This window comes from Phalacrocorax carbo, chromosome 10 (assembly GCF_963921805.1).
Source record: "Phalacrocorax carbo chromosome 10, bPhaCar2.1, whole genome shotgun sequence".
Classification (NCBI taxonomy): domain Eukaryota; kingdom Metazoa; phylum Chordata; class Aves; order Suliformes; family Phalacrocoracidae; genus Phalacrocorax; species Phalacrocorax carbo.
The window spans coordinates 9,159,881-9,182,967 of NC_087522.1; the positions used below are offsets into that span (position 1 = coordinate 9,159,881).

At 41.8% G+C, this 23,087-nt stretch overlaps 2 protein-coding genes and 1 non-coding gene across 7 annotated transcripts in view; 1 reads left to right on the plus strand and 2 right to left on the minus strand.

Annotated features, from left to right (window-relative positions):
* Nucleotides 1-419, minus strand: part of MOSMO (modulator of smoothened) — a 32,574-nt gene extending 32,155 nt beyond the window's left edge. For both annotated transcript variants that reach the window (XR_010374626.1, XM_064461751.1), the window contains exon 1: nucleotides 89-419. Coding sequence is in view for 1 of the 2 variants with exons in the window: in XM_064461751.1 (XP_064317821.1) it covers nucleotides 89-194 (106 nt within the window). In the remaining variant the exon portion in view is untranslated. The remainder of the gene's footprint in view (nucleotides 1-88) is intronic.
* Nucleotides 89-10,628, plus strand: LOC104053296 (uncharacterized). Of its 4 annotated transcripts, none has more exons than XR_010374629.1 (3): nucleotides 89-180; nucleotides 4,634-4,794; nucleotides 9,818-10,628. It is a non-coding gene; the product is annotated as an uncharacterized LOC104053296 (transcript). The 4 variants fall into 4 exon arrangements; XR_010374627.1 differs by having other exon boundaries at nucleotides 107-180; nucleotides 4,629-4,794; XR_010374630.1 differs by lacking the exon at nucleotides 89-180 and adding an exon at nucleotides 663-740 and having other exon boundaries at nucleotides 4,629-4,794.
* A 70-nt stretch (nucleotides 10,629-10,698) lies between these two features.
* On the minus strand, nucleotides 10,699-22,976 carry LOC104053295 (cytochrome b-c1 complex subunit 2, mitochondrial). Its single transcript, XM_064461747.1, has 14 exons — nucleotides 22,840-22,976; nucleotides 21,266-21,358; nucleotides 20,994-21,143; nucleotides 20,241-20,305; nucleotides 19,193-19,249; nucleotides 18,711-18,835; nucleotides 16,475-16,572; nucleotides 16,001-16,058; nucleotides 15,740-15,835; nucleotides 14,632-14,831; nucleotides 14,291-14,371; nucleotides 13,958-14,034; nucleotides 11,758-11,911; nucleotides 10,699-10,947 (listed from the first exon to the last, which is right to left on the minus strand). The coding sequence occupies exons 1-14, from the start codon at nucleotides 22,873-22,875 to the stop codon at nucleotides 10,864-10,866; spliced, it is 1,374 nt and encodes a 457-aa protein (XP_064317817.1). The 5' UTR covers nucleotides 22,876-22,976; the 3' UTR covers nucleotides 10,699-10,863.
* Between the last annotated feature and the right edge of the window lie 111 nt (nucleotides 22,977-23,087).

Consider the following 23,087-nt stretch of genomic DNA (forward strand, 5'->3'; position numbering starts at 1 on the left):
GAGGGGCGGCCCCTCCGGGGGAGCCTCCCCGGCTCCTCCGGCCGCGGGCGGAGCCCCCGCCCGGCCACCCGCCGCCGGCCCCCCTCACCTGCGGACTCGCCGGTGTTGATCCAGTCCGGGTTCGCCAGGCTGGCGATGGCGAAGATGTCGGCGGCCAAGAAGAGGCATCCTGAGATGATGGTCAGTTTGTCCATCTCCTCCGCGCTCCGGCGGCTCCCGGCTCCGGCCTCCGCCCGGCTCCCGCAGCAGGCCGGGCCGGGGGCGCCTCACAGCCGCGGCTCCATGGGCCCCGCGCTCCCCTCGGCAGCGGCGCCAGGAACGGGCCCCCCCGGATGGAGCCGGAAGCGAACCCGGCGAGCGGGGGGGCGGTGGTTACTCCGGAAGGGAAACCCACTCCCTCCGCCGTTCTCCCCCGGGAGGGGAGGGGCTTCCCGCCGGGGGGCGGGGCCGCGGCCGCGACGGGGCGGGGACACCCCGAAGCTCCCGCGGGCTTTCTCTAGGGAGCTGCGCGCGGGGAGGCGGGGCTCGCCGCTGGTGGGCGGGGAGTGGGGTGGGGCTGGCCCCAAAGGGGCGGGGGCGGGCTCTCCGCGCCAGGTGTAGGGAGGGGCGGGGCCGAGCGTCGCCGGTGGGCGGGGCCTCGGGAAGGGGGAGGGGCTTGTCGCCGCTACCGTGGGGCCTGCGGGGGGCGCTGCCGCCGCGCGGCGCCGCGGGGGCGGGAAAAGGGTGACCGTCACCTCAGAGTGAGTCTCCTGTGAGGGGCGGCCGGTACGGCGGGGCTCCGGCTCGTCCGCCCGCCCCGGATGGGCACCAGCACCTGCCCCGGGGTCCGGCCCCTCGCTGCCCTCACGCTGCCCTATCCCCACAGATGTTTTTCAGCCGGGGCACACGGGGATCCCCGTTTTCCCCCTGCGCCGCCCCGACACCTCAGGCTGGGCACAGCCCGGGCTGCCCCCTCCTCACCGCCTTCCGGCATGGCCTGCCGTCCCCCGGGGGATGAAACATGCAGAGAGAGACCGGAACGAGCAACTTGGCCAGCACTGTGTCAAGGGGACTGAGGAACGCTCGCAGATCTGTCTTCACCACACAAAAAAAATCTTGTTTTACTAGTCTCTGTCATTCTTTACCTCTTTGAAATACTGGGCATTAGCTTGAATTTCAGAGCTGCTTCTGTAGCAATGGTAAAAGCAGGGGAAGTGAAAGGACTGATTTATGGGGGTTCCCTCAGATGTTACGCAGCTGGGGAGCACCACAAAAGCCCTATGTGGTGTTGATGTCTGTGTTGGTGTTTGGAAGAAAACCTAATTAATCTTGACTAGAAAACTCACCCAAATACAGCGATTTTTGATGGCATGCTTTTCGATGGATTCAGCTATATTGAAGCATGGGGGAATCCATAGCCAATAAATTAACAATGCACCAAATGTGGGAAACCAGCCCAGTTTTGGCCACAGTAACTCTGTGCCTTTGATATTGTCACTCTGCCATGGGAATGCTGAACTAATTAGTCTAGCAGCCCCCACATCTACAGGTACTTGGAAAATATCTAATTGCTTAGATACTTTTTTTCCTTCTAACAGTGAACATCCATGTGTTTTTTCCAGAGCAGCACAACTGGTCTATACGGAACATATGGGGAAGCCAAGCGGGCAATTGTCTGTGCTGTTTATTTTTGTGTAAGTCATATGGAGATGGGAGACTATACAAACAAAATGGAGTTATTAGTAAAGTAATCTTGGAGTGTTCAACAGCAATCAGTAGGACTTATTATTTGGAGGACAAGAGCTGTACTTAGGTTCTATTGAAATTGCTTATTCTTGACAGACTTTCTTAAGGGTGTAGAAAATAGTAAGACTTTTGATGAAAAACAGCTGAAATTATTCCCTTTAAACAGGGAACAATTGGTGCGTGGAAGAAATGGGACAATCAAATTTTTTTTTATTTAAAATATTTGAGAATTATATTGCACTAACAATGGGAATCCAGCAGCCTTGAAAAGAAGTTATTTCCAAGTATCATCAGCAGATATCCCATAAACTGGCTTTAAGTGGTATTTAAATAGCTTTTAATACAAGCATTATGTAAAAGTCTGCCTCAAAATGAGTTTGTCTCCAAATAACAGCTTCATGGCAAAAGTAATAAAGGAAGGAGGGGTGGAGAGAGTACACAAAGGGAAGATATGGTTTTCATTGGCTTTTAATATGCAGGCAAATATGAAGTCGGAAACAGTGACAGAATCCGCTCTTCATACCCTGCAGGCTGTGTGGTCAGTTGTTTAATCTTTCTCGGGTTTATTAGGCCATGAGTACACGCCTAAGGGTGCCGGGCAGGGGACACCACTGGCTATAGGTTCTCCAGGGAGCTTTGGGGCCTCAGACAGTGCTGCAGTATTGATGTATGGACAGCCTAAATCAAATTACTCCTCTGGACTGAAACGATGTGCTGGATACAGACGCATCCTCTGCCCAACGCCAGACTTCCCTGTGCCCGTGTTACTGGTGTGGCGCTGGGGGCGGGCTCAGAACCCACCTGCCCCGGCGTTCTGAGCGGTTGCTGGGGGTTGTTGCCTCCTCACCTGCTGGTAGGCTCTTCCTCCACAGGCTGTCAGAAAGCGGTAGCACATCTCCAAGAGGCTCACCTAGGTAACGCCTGCCCAGGGGCTTTGGCTCCATAGAAATAACTCTTCCTCCAGACTCGATGGAACGTACAGAGTCTTCACAAGCGGTTGGGGATGAAACTAAGAGTGAGTTCCTATCTCGCTCTGTCATTTCTTCCTCTGTTCATTTCCATCACCACACTGCTGCCCCAGCACTACTCTTCCGGTCTTGTAGTTCAGTGTCTCAAACTTTTTAAGTCCTTATGCTACCGGACAGTTTATCTTCTTCACAGAGCCCCCAGTGCCCCAAATTTTCTTAGTATCAGAAGGCATTCCTGCTCTTGACGTTGAGTATTTGGAACGTAATAGTAGGCAGATGACAAGAGGGAAAGGATGTTTCTTTAGCAGAAGAGGATTGGGTGGGATCCTGTGCTGCTGCCTGCAGAAACTGCAGAATTTAAGGATGACTTTGGAGGAAATCAGGACAGCATTAGGACAACTGTAATATGAGTTCTGTCAATTGTCTAAACTTTCTGTAGCACAGAACAAAGAGAAAATCCACCTTCCTTGGAGACTATATAGACTGATATCAGGTATAGTAAAAAGACAAGAGTCTCATCTAAAAGTGTGAATCTTAGCATTCCTCCTAAATGTTTCTGGCTGAAGAAGATTGAAACACACATTTCTTGAAAAGTGACCAAGAACACCATAGGGAAGGTTTCAATCCCTTCTACCAATCCTGTACCACTCTGCATAAATTCCTGAGCTGGAAAAACAGTAGCAGGTCAGATATCCAACCTCTCAGGATATCAACAGATGTGTTCCAGAGTGGGCCTTCCTTTGCTTTTCTTGCATGACCATGAAAATTAAGCATTTCATCCAAACAAAATGTAGTATTTTACTCAACAGAAAAAAAAAATCTGCACTTTTCATTGGGAAGGAAAAAGAAAATTCAAACCATTCCTGCTTCCTTCTCTGTTTTTCACTTCAGCAGCCAAACTGTCAAATCAAACGTTCATATTGCTATACTTTCAGTCCTAATTCTTTTATAGACATTCTGTGCTGTCATTTAGACCCTGATCCAAAGCTTTACTGAAGCCACTGGAAAGATGACTAAGTCTCCGTGTTTTAAAGAAGAGGGGTAAAGTGGTGGGAATTTTCATTAAGTGATCCCAGACCACTGGAGACGGTCCTAAGCAGTTAAGTTATTGCTACCCTACTATCAGAAGTTACATTTAGAGATTACATCTTAGAACAGAGACAAAAGTATAATTTTTAACAGAATACAGTTTGTTTTAGGAGTCTCAAGCACTTAACTTTTCCCGGCTCTTGATGAGGAGAACAGGCTTGAGAGATGGAGGATTTACTTTATCACCCTATTATATTTCTTGGTGGAGACACTGGGATAATGTCATTTATATTGTATTACTTGTATTATGCATTTTAATGGATAGTGGATGCTCATGAGTATTTTATTTCTGTAGGTGTTAAATATGGCAAGCACAGTCCCTTGCCTCATGTCAGCAGTCGGGTGTGAAACCAACCTGCTGGAAATTTATAAACTAATCTCTATAAATATTGGTTGGAAAAAAATCCATTTTTATAGGAATTCTATCTTTACTTGAAGTCCTTAACAGCTGTCAGCTCCTCTGTTCTGTTACTCTGTAGCCTGTTCTCTACCTTCCCTGAATGTGTCACCATTTGTAATGAGTACTTAACAGCAGTATTGCTTTTTCTCTTGGTTACATGTGACTTTTTAAGAAATAAGTTTATAAGTAAAAACTACTTTCGGTATATTTACTTGCAGAAAGCTAGTTTATGGAGTACACTAACTTTTTATAAGTATTGCTATAATGGCTTTTTGGCAGCAACTCAGCAGGAAATGCCTATCTAGAGAAGCAATTAAGGGTGAGGGACTTAACTGTTTGGACAATTAAGAATGGGTACAGCACCTGCTCAAATGTCTCCCTAAACATTTTATTGAAGAATGATAACACACTTTCAACTAGTAAAATTTTCCTCTCACTTTTCAAAGGGCAGTTGCCGGCACTGGAAAACATCTCTGACCACACACTGATTGCATCACTGAAGGCAAATATTAGGATTGGTGAACAAGGATTAGGTCTCATACAGAATGGGCCCTATCTCCAGATAACAAGCCTTGTGGAGCTCTGCAGCTAATGATGGAAAGCTAAAACCAGGTAAAAGGAACCAACGGTATTATTAAATTTTAATAGCATCGAAAATATTGTTCTGCATTTATGAGCCTGTCACAGTTACACAGATCAAAAGAAACTCAGTTTAAAATTACAGAGAAAAGAAACTAGCACAAACTGTATGAAGCTCAGTGCCAGCATTCCATTGTAATGAAATACCTCTGATCTTAAAATAGCTGATATGGGTGGCTGTTTCATAGTCACATCAAGATTTAAGTCTATATATTGTTCTCCAGCAAAAACAGATTTCCTATTCATCAGCAGGTTTGTCCAAAAATAGTCTATTACCTTTATATAGCAACTAAACTTGAATAATATAATTCTTTGTTCAGTGCATTATTGTTCAAGTAATTTCACTCTACAGGTAACACAAAACTTCCTGAAGGCTTGAAATTAATTTCCCTTATTGTTTGCTTTTCATATCTCTTTATACAGAGTAGTTACAAAGTGGCAATGAACAAATCTCTGTGCTCTAACAGTCCATGCAGGTGTTCATTTGCTAAATGCTTTAAACCTGCATTGTGCTGTATCTGTCCTAACAGACTATTACTCGTTATTAAGGTTTCTTGTGGAACATCAGACTCCTATATTAAGCTTGTAATTGAAAGCTCTGTAAATTTGACTGCTTCACACAGGTCCCTAGATCAATTACATTAGACTCATGAAGTACAGTTTGGGGACGACAGTGTGCTATGCTATTACCATTTATTAAATTGTCTCCAGCATAGAAATCTGTGAAGCTAAGACTTGAGTGTAATGAAGTCATTTAGAAATTTACTGGCTATATATTGAAAATGCATATCTTTAAATTAGAACAATTTTCCCAGCGTTGCCTTTATAGTTTGGGCGGTCCTTTCTTCTCGCACCTTTCAAAGAGAATTAGAATTTCAAGCACTAGGAAGAAAGATGTACTTGTTTGATACAATAAAACGATTGAGTGGAGTTCTTCACCTCTTTTTAGACAAAGCTTTGCACTTTTGATCCAAGTATAAAAATCAGTGGAAAAATCCTGACCATAAAATAAAAATGGAGTTGGATCTGAACAAGTACTTTTATTATTATTATCTTAGGAGCTGATAACTTTATTCCCTAAACCCACACCCACCCCCCCACCCCCGGTATACAAAGGCATATATATGATACTGATTTAGTTGGGGGTTTTTTTGTTTGTTTTTGTTTTGGGTTTTTTTTGGTGTGTGTGTTTTGGTTTTTTTAACATCCATAAGGTAAAAAATACACTGAAACTAAGTGGTTCCATTTGCAACAATTTGAAAAAGGCAAGCTCCAAAAGCATTTTTAATAAAGGCTACAAGAAAAAGGAGTCAAATTATTTGTGGTACATGATGTGTTTGCTTTACTACAGCAAGAATTAAACAGTTTAAAGGGGGTTGAGGATTGGTGAAGAACATTGTCCCTTTGTAGCTGATCTTGGTTTTTGGAGCCAAAAGGAATAATTTGAGCATGTTTCATGGAGCACCTAAACACATTCCACACACAAAAAAAGGGAAACGGCTGAATTTGTTCAATTAATGTTTAGAGTGAGCTTACCAAAACTTTGTATTTAAGATGAAAGCTGTAAAATTTTGCAGAAAAGATAGTATTCTGTGGAAGCTGTCACTTAATGACACCAGAGGTGGCACACTTATTTTGACACTAATACCAGTGTACAGAGCATGGGGCTTGAGAAAAATATGATGCACTGTTTAGAGTTTTTCTTGCAGTGAATTGGGTTTTATCTTTATGGACTTTTTTTTTCAGTTATGTAAGCTGAGTATTATCTGTACAATTTTGAACTGGAAGCTAAAAGAACAATTTTATTAGTGCTTACAACTTAAAAGAGCTGGCACCATTCTGCTGACTTTACTAGGGAGGAGGCAGAAATTAACAGAGGTAGTGGGAAGCACTAATGTCTTGAAATCCCACAGTTAGACTCACCAAACTCAGATGTATGTATGCACGCCCTGTTCTCCCTGCTAGCAAGAAGAAACAGGACTGCTTAGTACACGTGTTTCCTCAGAACATCTTCACAGGGGAAAAGGGTATCTCCACATATCAATCACAAAACTGATTGGCAAACTGAAAAGCTGGGTGGTTCAGGCTCTAGGTGCTGGAGCAGAGGAGCAAAATTATTTATGTCTGCAGTTCAGAGATGGCTTTAACTTGCCACAACAGTGTTAGCAGCACAGTATGGGCAGAAAAAACAGAATTCTGAAAGAATCTATTAAAAGCTGAGAGTGTCTTGCAGATATTTTAAAGCATAAGTACATTTATGTCTGTGCATTTTGAAATTACATAATCTGAGTGATTTGCCTTTCTGTTCGAGGCTGAGAACTCACATAAAACTGTGGGTAAAATATTTCCTTTTTGGTATCTGCTGTGCTGGTACTCATTCAGGAACTTCTTGTCTGTACCCCAGTAGAACCAGGATCATGTGATAAGCTAGAGTGGAGCGAGGTTGTGATGATGATGGAGTAGAAGGAGTACTTAGAGGAAAATGTGAATGAAAAAATGGTAGTCAGTAGTTCAGGTAAACAGTTTTAAAGCCTGTAAATTTTTGCCACAGACATTTTTAACCCAAAAGGATTAAGAAAGTAGAGCAGATGGAGAGAGGCTCCTTGCTCTAATACGGCAGCAGACAGCTGTACTGCTTGTTTAAATCCCCAATGCTGTTCTGTTGCAGTTCAGTACATAGTGTTTACTGACACTGCTCCCCTGTGCAACTGTTTTTGCCAGGCTGCAGATTGAGCTGTGATCTGCTGCACGTTGATTCTGCTTGCCTTTGCAGTCTCCAAAATTACAGGTTTACGAAGTAATTGCAATCCCCCAACTTCTCAAAGCCCATCTTGTTATGCCCCATGGTACATAGAGGTGCTGGGGCTTCTGTACTATGTTGTTCATGGATGCAGTACTGCTTTTTGCAAACTGCAGCTCAGTGCTTTCCACTGGCAGCAGGTCAAAAGAACATTATTTGCAGGCTCACCCCTTAAAACAGACAAACACAAAAAACATCACTGCCACTTTCTGCTGGAACTCTTCAGTTGGATTCTGCACCAGTTCTTGTAGGCGCCTCCTACTTCTCCCCTGGCCATGCTTGACGTTGTCTTGCAATGTGCCCATGTTTTGGTTGTTCTCAGAGCAGAGGGACAGGCACCAGCTACCGAGGAGAGTCAAACCCTGGAAAGCTCTAGGGGCCTAGACACATGTAAGATGACATGGCTGTTACTTAGCCACTGTGGAGGGAAGGGTATGCTTGGCTCCACACCAACAGATAAACAGCAAGGTGACGTAAAAGGGTAGGCAGCAGATAGGTATAGGCAGGGTATTGCAGCTGTGAAAAGGTAGAGCGAAACAGTGGAAAGATGCCAGCAGAACTGTTCAGAGAGCAGCTACGTAACCTCAGCTCAACCTTGCTGGTGTCTGATGGGCCCAAGTAGTGGTCATGATTAGAGCATGCACCATTGTACCTTTAATTTGCCTAAGAAACCCCACAGAAATGGAAGGTAGCACTGAACAGGCAATCTAAAGTTTAGCACGTTTGCTTGGAAAAATCCCAAAGTTAGTATGTGAATTGCAGCTTTCCTTAGTGTTGTGAAAAGTTTAGTTCTCATCAGAGATAAAAAACCCCTTTCATTAAAAAAGGAAAAAAAAGCATCCATTTGTAGAGCTGCTGAACACGTGCTTTTAAATAGAATTGTGAAAGTGGTTAAGGCTACACATTTTGTAATGTGAACATTAAAAAAAACCAACAAACTCTTAAATGGTTTGCTGTTAATTTTCTTCCTCAGCAGGTGATGTTCTAATAACAATTGGACACGCTAACATTTTAGGATGGACTCTGCGAGAGCTTAGGCAACTTCTGCACAATATTCTTGTAGGAACTATCCTACAAATCAGAGTTTTCAGAGATTTTGTTGAATTACCTCAACACTGGCAAAGTGCAGTTGAATTAATTCCTGAAGCAAAGCTTCCTGTGATGACAGCAGAGTAAGAAATAAGTATTGTACATAACTAAGATTTCACACCTTGCTTATCATTCTGGCAAGAAACAAGAAATAGTGTAATAGCTTTTTCATTTTAGGATAAAATATTAGTCTAAGGATTTACTTTCATTTATTTTTCTGAAATAGGAAACTGTGATCTGAAATGAGCAAATACCAAAAGAAAAGTTTACTTTTCTAGTTATAGTGAAGATGGGGTCAGGACAAACAGTAATTTTAGACATGCCCCTTCCTGCCTCCAGAGACACCATAAAAAGTCTGGCTGGTAATAATGCTGCTGAAGTCGAAGAGGCCATGTGGATTGTAATAACCAAGGATCTAGGCAATGACAAGTAGCTGATGATACCAAGATGAAGATCTTGCTACAACCATGTGAAAAACTTATCTGTTTCTTAGTCAGACTAACTCCTGACAGTGGTTAATGATTATGACTTTTAAAATTAAAATTTAGGAAAAATAAACTCTTCTTGTGAGAGCCACTGCATACAGTAGCTTTTAAAAAGATATTGCTCTCAATCCTAAAGGTGCCTCGTATAGCAAGTATAATTAATCTAGATGGGATAAAAAGGCAGTGACAAGTTTTCCTGAGGCACAAAGTTTTAATAGAAAAGAAACCTCAGAGCTAGGGAAAGGCATAGAAGTATTAAAAGGAGATAATTAGGCTAGAAGAGCAGAAAGGAAGCTCACACAGCAAGGCCCTTTCCAAGAGCTTAAACCTCTAAGCTTATGTTTAAATAAATCAAATTATTTGCTCTTCTGAAGGAGCAGAAAAAGGATAGCTTGCTTTTCTATTGACCGAGTTACAACTTACCCATTACTTTAGAGTGCAAAGGAAACTGTGCGAACGACTATGGATAATAGTATTAGTTTGATATGAGAGGAGCTTCAGAACTAATGAACTTGTCTTTAGAACAAGTATTCGCAAAAAACTTAAGACTCCATGATTAGTTAAACTAAATGGCTATGGGCATTATTGCATGTTGAAGTAATACTATGCTGTGTATTTTCAGCCCAAGTGAAGATGCTGAGGATGAAGATGACACCTGGTCCTGCAGCAATGATGATGTGGCCTTGGAAACTTTTCAGTACAGATCTTCCCAGTCATACTGTTGTGAGTTCACTCATAATTTACCATCAACATCCAAAATTTGATGGGCATCTGATACAGGCCAGACACTTGGAGCAGGCACAGACACTGTTTGCAATGCTGTACTTCATAATGATGTTGATGCACTGTGCAGTCCTAAGTTTGATGCTGGTGGTGTTAGACCTCCTTCATACTGCATGGTGGAAAACAACGAGACCAGTTCCTCTTCCCCATACCCTTCTGTATCAGATACATCCTACCTGGAAGAATTTGCCTTTGTTTCAGAATAGCTCAAAACTTGACTTCTTCAAAACCCAGATTTAAGTTGTATCTTGTCCGTTTCAATACATGCCTAGACTTCAAAAAAGATCTAAGTGTCCTAAGATATTTGCAATTATATATTAGCTATATAAAGCTGTTTTAGCAATACCCTCCCCTCAAAGATGCCTATCAATGTTACTCGTGGAGAAGACATTCAGAAACACTACCTCTGCTAGTCCCAGACATGCAGCAGTTGTAGGCTCCGAGGTCTAATATATTAATCTTTCTCTGAAGGTAAATTTCTTCATTTACTTGATACAGGATGGTACACACAGTTTATCAAGAACTCTTCCTGAATACATGGACAACTAGTGGTGATTGCAGTATTTGTCTGCACCACAATAACCATTTCTGATACATCTATTTTTTACATCAACTAAAATTCACCTTATTTTCTTACTGCAGTTTTACTTTCAGTGTACAGAGCTAGACTTACCAGCATTTTAGATACCATTTTCAGTGGAATAAAGCCTCAGCACAAAATACATGAACTCAGCACTTTATTTGATGAGTGCAAGCCCACAATTACTCCAGATTAATTTTCTGAAAGAACTGAATTCATAAATAACATGTTGGTAGTAATTTATTTAAAACATAGGTGACTTAGAGCTCAGGTCCATCTTGAATCCACATCCCAGTTTTGCTTTTTTACAACTCATCAAGAAAAGGAGTATTTCCCAAATCCCCACTAGCTGCCATTGATTTCTTCCCATTGACAAACTTCTTTGCAGCCTGAAAATAAATCAGAAAGATGGATATAAGGAAATAGTCACTACAACAGAATTTATCTTGCCGCTGGTAGCCTTAGCTTCAAGTTATTAAAACAAACAACAAATCCCTATAGTACATCAAGTAAACAATTTTCCTTTTGCTGTCTAAGCTTACTGGCTTCTAATCCTTGTTACTTTATCACCTAAACAGGAATGGTAGAATGACAGTTGGATATAAAAGGCATAAATTCTTTGAAAATGGTAATTCTTAGAATAACTATTACACCACCAGATACAGTGGATTTCTCCTACTAAAGATATTGCCAGTTGCCACTGCAACACAAATTAGTGGTGACTGTGAAAAACCAAGGGTTTTTTTATCTTAGAATTTCTTTCTGATGGATTTCTGTATCAAGTTTGCTTCAAATATAAGCAACAAGATAATAAGGAACAGCAACATAGTGTCAATTTATCATTGAAAGTCTAATTGTTTTATTAAGCACACCAAATATTCTAGACTCAGGAATCCTAAGAGACTTGACACAGAAGCACCTGCATGGGAACTAATATCAGGTTTTCCACAAATACTAGTTGGCAGTTTTGGTAAATTTAAGTGAAGTAGATGAGAATTTCACACACTCCCAGCTACGCTAGTTTTACAGTGTATTGGATTAAAGACACCCAGCTGGGGTTTGTAAATGAGTGAGTTTTTTTTTTTTTAAAGATAGTACATATGTCTGTTTATAAACACACAGAAACAAGCACCAGTTTTGTATAAAAAAAATATTACACAGTGATTAAGGAACACCTGTAGATGCCGACACATACTTACATTCACAACATCAGCAGTGGCTACGGAGTCGATTTTTTGAGCAACAACAGATGGTGATGTGTGTGTGCCAGAAACCAAAGATTCGGAGCCAATTTCATTCAGTAACCCTGCTGCAGTTTCCACTGACATCAAATAGGTGGCTTTCAGCTGGTTTCTGACATCAAACAAAGCAGTAAGGATGAGTGAGCACGTAAACCCTGTTATTACGTTCCACACCGCCCCTGTAAGTGCAATGAGGTTTTGGTGCTTTTTAAGTTTTCAAGATTCTCTCCATTTTGAAGTGTTTCTCTTTTCAAGTATGGAAGGGTTCTGTAGTTAGAAAAGAGGCACCACAAATAGTCCAAGCTTGAAAATGACAGGGTGCTTGAACACCTATGGCCTTGGAACGATCAGCCACCCCACGCAGTCAGAAGATGTCTAGCTCAGAATTTGTTTCTATTTGAAGGAACTAATGCAGTACTCCAGAAATTAGATGAACTAATCAAGTTTAAAAATTAGGTTTAAAATTTATTCCAGCTTCTCATCACGAACAGATATACATAGAGCTTTTTTATTCACAGAATCACAGGTTGGAAGGGACCTCAGGGATCATCTAGTCCAACCTTTCTAGGAAGAGCACAGTCTAGACAAGATGGCCCAGCACCCTGTCCAGACGACTCTTGAAGGTGTCCAACGTGGCCGAGTCAACCACTTCCCTGGGGAGATTATTCCAATGGTGACTGTCCTCACTGTGAAAAATTTCCCTCTCATATCCAATCAGAATCTCCCCAAGAGCAACTTGTGTCCATTCCCCCTTGTCCTCTCCATGTGACTCCTTGTAGAAAGGGAGTCTCCATCTTCTTTGTAACTACCGCTTAAGTACTGGTACATGGTGATGAGATTATTGTGGCAAAGCAGCAATGAATATAAACGGTTAGGTTCCTTGTGCAATAGTTCCATGTTCTGTTAAAAGACAGCGAGCTTATGTTTCCTTCTCACACAGTCTCACTGCTACATATGAAAATCTTATTTCATAAGCTAGTCCTCCTATTATTTTTTAAAAGTCAAAATGGCAGAAAATGGTTAATTCAAATAGAATATGGTTAAGTAGCTTGGTATTTTTGACTGAATTGCAAGACTGCAAATACCACTGACCTTGAATTTGGTGTTTTTGTGGGTTTTTTTTGGTCACTAAAGGAAAAACAGCAATATAGAAAATATGTGAAGCCATTCCAGAAGGGAGAATAAAAAAAATAAAAAAAGAAGCAAGCCACAGCAGTGTAACTGCCTAAGCAGCGTCTTTTAAAAAAAGCTACCAAAACAACAACAAAAAAACCCAAGAGACCAAAAAAATCCCACAAAACTAATAATGCCAAATATAAAGGTCCAGAATTCACCATTTAGCTACTAGTGACGAAGGCACAACCAACCACGTCTAAGTTCTCGTGTCTTGTTTAATAAAGCTTTATGTGAAGTCTTGTAAGTATTTTACATATGCAACAGACAATATTTTAATTTTTCTACTTGAGTGAATCTGTACTATATTGTTGTATTGCACAACTACAGTTTTAGAGGCTCAGTGCAGTTCAACACTATTTGGAGATCACAACCCTCTAATGTGCACAACCCTCTATAAATTAGAGACTATAAAACTTTGTTGGCGTGACTGCATCTCTAAGAGTAATTTTCCCCATCTCAAATATTCCTAGGGGCATGTATTGCAAGCACTTGGATGTAACATCACTAATTCAGTGCTCTACACTTGCAGCCCCTCATTACTACCATTCTTTGAAGATGCAGAAGATTGCTTAATATAATTGTTTGGGGAATTGCTGCAGTGCAACTGTAAAGGGAATTACCTAAATAATGCAATTGAGGATTCTAGTTTAAATACATCTTAATACTACAGAGTATAATTAAAATGACAGCATGTGCTGATACTTGCCGATTTCTTACATTGAAACAGTTTTCAGAAAACATTAATGTGCTTATCTAACAAGTTTTTATTAGGAAATACCACTAGCGGAGAATCAGTGTAGCTTGGGGGGGGAAGAATATTGACAGTGCTTCAATTTTAACACAAAAGTAAGCAGTTCCCCATGGAAATCATTACAGGACAATGGTAAGCTTTGCTGTACAGAATAGTCTCAGTGTTTGACAAGTAGCTACAAGTTAAGAAACTTCTCCTTACAACACACAAGACAGTTCTTTACTCACTTACTTTGCTTTTGTGACATCGTCATCAGTGATGCTGCCCTGAGCAACTGCCTTTATCTGGTTCAAAGCAGCTTTAATGACCTGAGGAAAATTAAATCATTTAAGACTTCTTCCCACATTAAATTTCAACATATTATTTGTATTATCTGATATCTTAGAAGCTTCAGGGGAGAGCGGTCAACAGAAAGCAAGTCTCATTCCCAGCTTACAGAGTTAAGTGATAACTGAACACAAAGAATTCTTATACAAGAAACCAGATTAATCAGTTACTATCTCAAATCAAAACACTAGTTTGAGAGTTACGTTGTTAACACAGAAATTCTAACCAGCAACTCACCTCACCAGCATTTGGAGCCTGAGATATGGTATAAATCCCGAAGAGCCCAGAATCAGAGTAGTTAACATTAAGCGCGGAAGCCTGCAAAACAAACATTATCGTCAACTGTTTCAAGAACAGCCCAGCATCAAGCATAGGAAAATAATTACTATTAGGATCTAAAATACTCTAATTCTAAACTCCATCTGTGCAGAGGAAAGATCAGATTGGAAGGCCTCCTCTGAAATATTTTAACTTGTGCAAGAATGCACTAATCAAGATTCTAGCTGGAGGCAGGAACCTCCCAAAGGATATAGGCATTTTACTTAAAATATTAAAGTACAGTAACCCTTTGAACTTACATCAAATGGCTGGGTAGTTGCTTTAGCAATACCCTGGAACAATTTGCTGGTAACATTGCCTCCCCTCTTGATAAGGGGTCCAGCACCTAAAACATGCTGAAGAACACTGAACGCATTTGCTTCTGCACTTCCAACAGCAGCTCCTTCTGTTACGATAGCAGCATGGACAAGGCTATCACCATTCTGTTCTCTGATTTCTCCTAAAAATACAACAGAATAAAAGGTAACGCAGGGCTCAGCTAGAAACTACTGTACACTCAGAGGCACGGAAAGGAAACATTTCTAGCCAGGAGCTAGTTTCATGAGAGAAGCCAGGGTGTGCAGTTATTGCATGTCCACTCAGGAAGGCAGCAAGAAGCTGTTAGGAGGCTGTAGGTTCTTTAAAAAGTCCTCTACATTCAAAAATGTTCTTGAAAGCACAAAACCAAGTACCTTACTATGCCTTATCTGAACCTGACCCTAAACCATACATAGTATGAGATACTAAAACTCAGGGAGTCTCCAGACAACAATATCCAGAAAAGTAGTGTACCTTCTGTTCATAGTAATATGTATCCTGTTTTATAGGAACTGAAGTTATTCCAGTCAAATATTAAACGTTGAAATGTTTTTTCTTTTTTTCCCTCTGTTTACAGAGTGATCTGATACCCCAATGAAAGAATAGCTGTTGGTATTAGTACAAGATACTGCTCTGAAAGAGCTAAGCATTGCTTCGTCTTTTATGGAAGACTTACAACATTCTAGCAGATCTTCCCTAAAAAGAAAAGCCTACCACCACTTCTAGACAGTCCTGAATCTATTCTTAAGGGAATCTTCCCAAAATACCAAAAGAAACCATATGCCAGCTTGTTTTTCACTTTAGGGAATAAATGATCTTGCAGGTAAAGCTCTACTGGAGATCTGGGTTCAGTTCTATCCCAGAACTTTCCATGGTGGGGAATAATCCCCTGCTTATTTATATGGGAGATGCCTCTGAACCGTCAATTCCCACGTACAGCCGTTAGTACAATTATACAGTTTTCAGCTGCAACTCTGAATACTACTACATTTACAATAAACTGAAAATCAGTCATTCAGAACTCAGAACAGGTACAAGAAACATACTTACCCCCACGATAGACAGCCTTTGCACTAGAAATACCAGCTCCACTTCGGATATTTAGAAAGTGCTCTGCAACTTGTTTTAAGTCAGAGTGCTTTACACCTGCAATACAATAGTTTATTCCAAGTAACGTGACAGCATTGAAAGCTATAGCAGTTACATCAAAGTGTTTTAAGTGTATCGTAACATTTTACTGCTACGGAGAACTCAAATTTCTAAAGTAGTTTTCCCTTATGAATTGCGGCACCCATTAAAGAACATACGTACCTATTCCTACAAGAGCCATTCTCGCACTTGTGAAATTGTTCTGCACAAAATGGTGAAGCTGCAACAGTAAATTCACATTTCAGGGTATTTTGTATAAAGAACAAATATGGCAAGTGTGTTTCTGACGTCTGCTGTTCAGCCTTATACTTCTTAATGCAGCAAACTCCAATGCTGCCAAAAGGAACTGTCTACAGAATAGCATTTTATGCATCCTCCAGTGACAGCTACAAAACCCTTTCATACAAGAACACTTGCATTTGATTGACAGCCTTCTATCAACAAAAAGCCACCATCTCTCTCAATGTGAACATGACTTCTGTACCGAATACTAAAAGCGGCATGGAAAAAGTATTTTAACACCAGACTAATATGATAGTAAATACTGACTGTATATTTACTAAATTAATTTTCTCTTTCACCTATCCTTGATGAAGAAACTAAAACAGGTTTATAACACAACACAAATAATCCTACCTGCTCAGAAGTAATTTTTCCAATTGTGTAATCTGGACAATATAAAGGGTTTGCCAGAGCATTCTTATAAGCTGCAGCATGCAAGTTTTCCAGCACTCCTAAGAGGAACAAAGTTTCAGTGATGATGATTAATGTAACAGGCACTTCTAATGAAGATTTAGAATCATAGAATCATTAAGGTTAGAAAAAACCTAAGATCATCAAGTCCAACCATCAACCCAACACTACCATGTCCTCCTAAACCATGCCCTGAAGTGCCACGTCTACATGTTTTCTGAACACCTCCAGGGATGGTGACTCCCCCACCTCTCTGGGCAGCCTGTCCAATGCCTGGCCACTCTTTCAGTGAAGACATTTTTCCTAATATCAAATCTAAACTGCCCCGATGCAGCTTGAGGCCATTTTCTCTCATCCTATCTCTAGTAACTTGGGAGAAGAGACCAACCCCCACCTCACCACAACCTCCTTTCAGGTAGTTGTAGAGAGCAATAAGGTCTCCCCTCAGCCTCCCCTTCTCCAGACTAAACAACCCCAGCTCCCTCAGTATCTCCATAAGGCTTGTTCTCCAGACCCTTTACCAACTTCGTTGCCCTTCTCTGGACAAGCTCCAGCACCTCAATGTCCTTCTTGTAGCGAGGGGCCCAAAACTCAACATTATTTGAGGCGTGGCCTCACCAGTGCCGAGCACAGGGGCACAATCACTGCCCTGCTCCTGATGGCCACACTATTCCTGATACAAGCCAGGATGCTGTTGGCCGCCTTGGACACCTGGGTACACTACTGGCTCATGTTCAGCTGACTGTCAACCAACGCCCCCAGGTCCTTCTCCACCAGGCAGCTTTCCAGCCACTCTTCCCCAAGCCTGTAGCATTGCCTGGGGCTGTTGTGACTCAAGTCCAGGACCCAGCATGAATGAAACTAAATGTTACCCCAGTGAAACAGAGCTGTGGTCCTTAAAGTGGACCACAAGATCCACAAAAGCAGGTCTAGAATAATCCAATACACACTGAAGTTTCATCCAAATCCTTGCGCAACAGATTCTGGTCTGAGGGCTTCTATTCTTTTGTAACTTACTAAAAAAAAATTTACATCTAATAACCTGTATATGCTCAACACTTTTTAGCCTCAACAGCGAGCTATAAATGCAGTCAGTGTTTGTGGGAGGGGGAGCAGTAGGAAACAACAAACCCCAACATCCTTTTAATTTGTTTCAGAATCATCATCATCTTCACTGTAACCATCCCTTGTTCTTGAGCTTGAGAAAGAACAGGCTTTTTACAATCCTATTTGTAGCTTTGTTTCATGTCTCATCTATCTCCCTACTCATAGCTCACTCCTGTTTGATAGTCTCAAAATACTCTTAACAGAAAGATGACACTCCTTTCTCCATAGTTCTGATTCTAAACATCACTGTAACTAAAAACTATTAAATTACTATGAACCAACCTGAAGGTGATACAAGGTTAAAAAGCAAAGATTGTTCTTGATTCTGATTTAAAAAAAATAGTAGCCCTCCAACATAAGCCAGAGATTTTCCAAAGCCCAACATCATGTTGTCACCTTTAATGGGTTATGAAGGTGAGCAGGCTTCCCAGAGTACTACAGATTTTATGTTTGTTGTGCAGAACTACCTGGATGAACTTGGATGACTAGAGTTAAGTAATACAAGATGTATCGGGATAGGCTTGGTTTGGCTGAGGCTTTGTTTTGGCCTTTTTTTTTTTTTTTTTAAACCCCACAAACCTAAATTTATAAACCTAAAACTGGAATCCATTTCCAGTAGAATGAAAATGTATATTGTTTTTATACCAAAATAACTATAAATATTCAAGATGTCTTTTGTAGAATAATGTTTCCCATCAATGAGTAATACTTAAATATTGTTTTCAGAACACAAGCTGCTGCAAATATATTGTCAACAACAGTCATGACTTGCACATTCTTTGGTTGTACCTCAAAAAAATTAAAAAGGTAAAATGGAAGCTGTCAAGGAGAATGGTGTAAGCTGTCTTCAGCAGGTTAACTTGCTAAATGTTGTTATGCACAGGCTAGAAACACTTGTGGATTTAGAAAAAAGGGTTCCATAACAACAGAAAGACCATACCTATCAACAGGAAAAAGCTGAAAATTGAAATGGTCATGTGACAGAGCAAAAGAGAAACTATTTTTTTCTGAAGTTCTTCATTTTGACAAAACTCCCACAAAGCCAATGCAGTGGACCAGAAAATACACTTACCAACTTGAGGATTCTGAAATGCGATTGCTTTGTCAATTTTTAATTGTGGCTGAAGATCAGCTACTTCCCATGGTCTGAACTCTGGTGCTGTGGTGACATTAAGAAGGTATTCCATTACTGTATCACTAGATAAAAAAAGTTACAAAGGCATTAAACACACAGAAGCATCACATATTTCTTCTGAAGTTGAAGCAACTCAAACTACTCTAAGCAACACATTAACAACAAAAGATATCACTCAAGCCAGAGTAGTTGTTGGCACTGCTGTACAAAGTGTGAGAATTCAATTTCAGTTCCGCAGCATTTTTATGCTTAGTAACATGATACAGCAGCTGAATATTAATATGGCAATTTATTGATTTATTACAAAGACATGAAAATAGGTATTATTCCTACCCTACAAAATGACAGGTCCCTACACTACTGCAAAGCAGCTTGCAAGGAATGCAATAATTCAATTTACGGCGTATCTAGATACCTACACATAGTCACGCAGGCATTCAACAGAGTAAGTCATTTTCTCTCTTGTTGAGTACACACTAAATAGGAAAAAATGATACAAAATCAATTTCAGCAGAGAACATAGAATTGGATTTTCACACATATTTCCCATTGACTGAACTCATCAGTAAGATATTGACTAGAATATAGTTAACCTTAAATCTGCTTGAGATGACTGTTTAAAGCAGTGATAAGACACACACAGCAGAAACAGACATAACTAAAACTCATATCTTTATAAGTATTCACGTAATAACAAGTGTCTTGTGAGCATCAGAATTTAAGATACCATGATAATTGAAGGTAAAACAACAAATAAGGCTGAACAGCAAAACTTGAAGAAAAATGCATGTATGTATTCAACAAGGCAATCTGGAAATTATTCTTTGGGCAGAAAACATAGTTGGTCTTTTCCACTTGTTTCAACACATTTGTGATTAACAGGAAGAAAAAAGGGTAGAGTCTCAAGTTATATAAAACACTGCTTTTAACCAAATTCTATATAAAACAATCTTACTGGATGATTTCGAGATACATTGCAAGAAAGCAGGCACAGGGACATCCCTCTCTTGTTTCTCTTAGGCTTGTTTTCTGGGCTTTAAACACTCAAACCACGAAAGGCAACTACTGTCTGAAATGTTCCCAAAATTGCAGTGTGATGAGGGGTATCTATTCACAAGAGATGGAGAAGAAAAAAAACCAAAATAACAAAAGAAATCTACTGACTTCAGGAAGCTTAATCTCAAAGCCTGAACCCGCAGAAAGAACATTAAGCCTTCTAGACAAATTAAATTTCTTCCAGGTACACATTTATATATTAACTGAAAGGTGTTTTTAAAATACCAATCATGGGTGCACTCTTGAACCTTAATAGAAGTTGTTCCTTGTCAATGTTCACCATTCAAGTACCATTACCACACTGAGCTTATCTGCCTCCATATTGTTATGCTTACTGTTTTAAGTTTCCTTCAGTCATACAGCTTCTTTGCACTTTACCAAGACAGATTATCTTTGTATGGGGTTACAAACCTTAGGCTACCCCCAACAGCTTCAATGCCGCGAGTAATCCGGAAAGAAGATGCTCCTTTAGTAGTCTATTAAAAAAAAAAAAAAAAAAAAAAAAAGAGAGACAACTTAAAATTCTAGCTATTTTAAGAAAAGACTTGCCTGGGGTTGTTCAGTGTTCAGGTGAAGTTCAAACAGCATCAGTTCATTCATTTATATAGAAGCCATTTTGTAAAGTTGAGCCAGCTTACTGGATCTCTACTCCCAATCATTTCTATCATCCTCTCTGACTTTCCACCATAACTGCTCACATATTTGCTCCCCCATCCTGTTCTAGAATTGTCCAGGTTCGCTTCAACATTTAATAGGATTCTTTGAATTAGATAAGCTTGACAGAACCAGGGCAAAGAATGCCTACACATACTATTACGCAGACAGCTGTCGGGGAAAGTAACTTCGTGCAGCAGTTGGGAAGGAGGTAATAAGCAGCTGGGATCCTTTTTTTTTCCCTGCCTGAAACTGATGTGTACTGAGCCCATACAACAGCAGTCAAAGAGTGTCAGCGGTGCTGTGTAGCTCCAATTGTCACAGCATGGCTGGTGTGCGAGAGAGGCTGTGTTTACATCTGCAGCCAGAGCCCAAAAAAAATTGAGATAAACAGGAACAAGGGGAATGGCCACAGTGGGTGAAGCTCGTGGGACATCTAGCCCAGTGTTCTGCACCTGACAGTGGCAGCTACTGCCAGCATAATAACAAAGAGAATAAGTAAACACCTACCAAATTAGATGCAAGACGAAGCAAGTGAGCAGTTCCCAAGTTACCAGTGGTTTCATATCTGCTGCCTGCTTTAATAAACACACCAATTCTTGAAGCTGGAGAAAAGTTTTCCAGAGATGCAATAACTAAGCCATTTGGTAATTTTGTGATCTGTATTAAAAAGAAAAAATTTATTTAGTCATCCACTGGAAGTACTGTCACAGTTCTGCTTTGACTGAGTTTTAAAAGATAAATAAAGAGGACAGAGAAAAAATACCAGTATTCATACTGACCTCAAGATCCTCAGACTCTGGAGATAATTTCACTCGTTCTGCAGTTGCTGAGCTTGCAACTTTAGGAGCTACCTTAAGCGAGTAAAGTCTCTTCTAGAGGAGAATGAATTTACTGAATTAGGTCATAACATATTCCATTACGTACTGATTTTAAAGGAGAAATACAATAAATGACTTCAAGCCCCAGAGTAAAAACAGTAATTCCCTTCTAACTCCTCTGATAGTTTTTTACATCGCTGTGGGAACCTGTACAATGACTTATACAAGGTCTCTGGAAGTTCAAGAAATAGCACTGTAAGAAAGCTTTTGCTTTCCCCCTTTGCCCCTCCCCCATTCTCTTTATTGTTGTGCAGTGGGTATCTCTACTGATACTATATAGTCTGTAGAACCAACATATAGCAATTAGCTGAACAAACCACCACAACAATCCATATATACAGAACACAGCTTTGGAGATAACTGTCTAATTTATCAGGTGTTGGCAGTTCAACTCCTAAAGAGTCACCCCTCAGAACACCAACCTATCACACTGACTGCTGTGTACAAAGAGGGCACAGATACAAGTCCCCAAACTGCAGATTAATGTCCTTCAGATTGAAGAGGCAAACGTCATGAGATCCTTCCCTTCAGTAGCTGGCAACAGAAATGACAAGTCTATTGATTTCAAATCTGAATTGCCACTCCCTTCCACCATTTTTGGAACTTTCTTACACTTGCAAAATAAATTTATTTGTTACTCTTCATGTTAAAAAAATAACTTAATTCCCATACATCTCAGAGTAAAAACTGAGTGACAGAAACAGCGCTGCACTCAGCTGTAGGGATGCCAATGACAGAATTCCCCTTGCTTTGCCACAGACTCTGTTCAATGTATGAGCCTAGGAAAAACTCCTTTCTTCCCCCCCCCAATCTGTTCGGACACCTAATTTTAACCTCTAAGCCTACTTATTTATGAACTACTACCGCACGTCTAGAATTGACTTACAGATACCGTGCGACTCAGAAGACGCCATCCTTACTCAGGAGCGCATTTCCAGCGGAGAGCTAACCCCAGCCGTCCACGGCCCAAGGGGCCGTTCTGCAGCAGAACCGGCCCTCTGCCCCCGCCGCCCGCGGGACGGGCCAAGGGCACCGCACTGCCGCAGGCGGCCGAAGCCTCCCCCGCCAGAAAGGATCCCCCCGGGGGCCGCTCCTCCCCTCTCCGGCCCCACGGGCTGTCGCACGGGACAGGCCCCGGCTGCGGAACCCCTCGCTCCGGCAGCAGCTCCCCACCGCAGAGCTGCGCCGGGCCGGGCCCGGCCTGACCTTCAGCCCCGCTCCGCCGTCCGTCCGTCCGCCCGCCCGTCCGGCATGACCCCGGCTCCGACCCCGGCCCCCGCTCACGCCCCTCGCTGCCAACCCCACGGGCGCGGGCGCAGCCCACTCCATCGCCCGCCCGCCACCCGCCAGCCCGACTCGATGCCTCGGGGCTGGCTAGGCTCAGGCCCGCCCGCAGCCGCAGAGGCCCGGACAACCGCTGTCGCCGCTGCCTGCGCCTCCCCCCACCGCGCACGACGCCTCCAGGCCGCACTCACTGAGAGGAAACGCGCGACCACCGGGAACCCCTTCATCCTCCCGCGCCCCTCCGCTTAACCCTGTCCAGGAGAACAAGATGGCTGCCCTGGAGGAGGACTCTGCCTTCCCGGTACGCCCTGCGCCGCTTTGACTTTCTAGCGAGCGATACCCAATCTCTACTGCTTGTGCTTGGAATCACGCCTTGAGGATAGAGCGACACCTCGCGGGGTGACGGGGCGACTGTGCGCAGGCGCAGAGCGCCGCCGCC

What these genes read in the sequence shown, in the direction of transcription:
- LOC104053295 (XM_064461747.1), bottom strand. Translation starts at nt 22,875, where the DNA reads ATGAAGGGGTTCCCGGTGGTCGCGCGTTTCCTCTCA. An exon ending in TGGTCGCGCGTTTCCTCTCA is followed by an intron (nt 21,359 to 22,839) that starts GTGAGTGCGGCC and finishes ATTCTCCTCTAG; the next exon opens with AAGAGACTTTACTCGCTTAA. An exon ending in CAGAGTCTGAGGATCTTGAG is followed by an intron (nt 21,144 to 21,265) that starts GTCAGTATGAAT and finishes TTTTTAATACAG; the next exon opens with ATCACAAAATTACCAAATGG.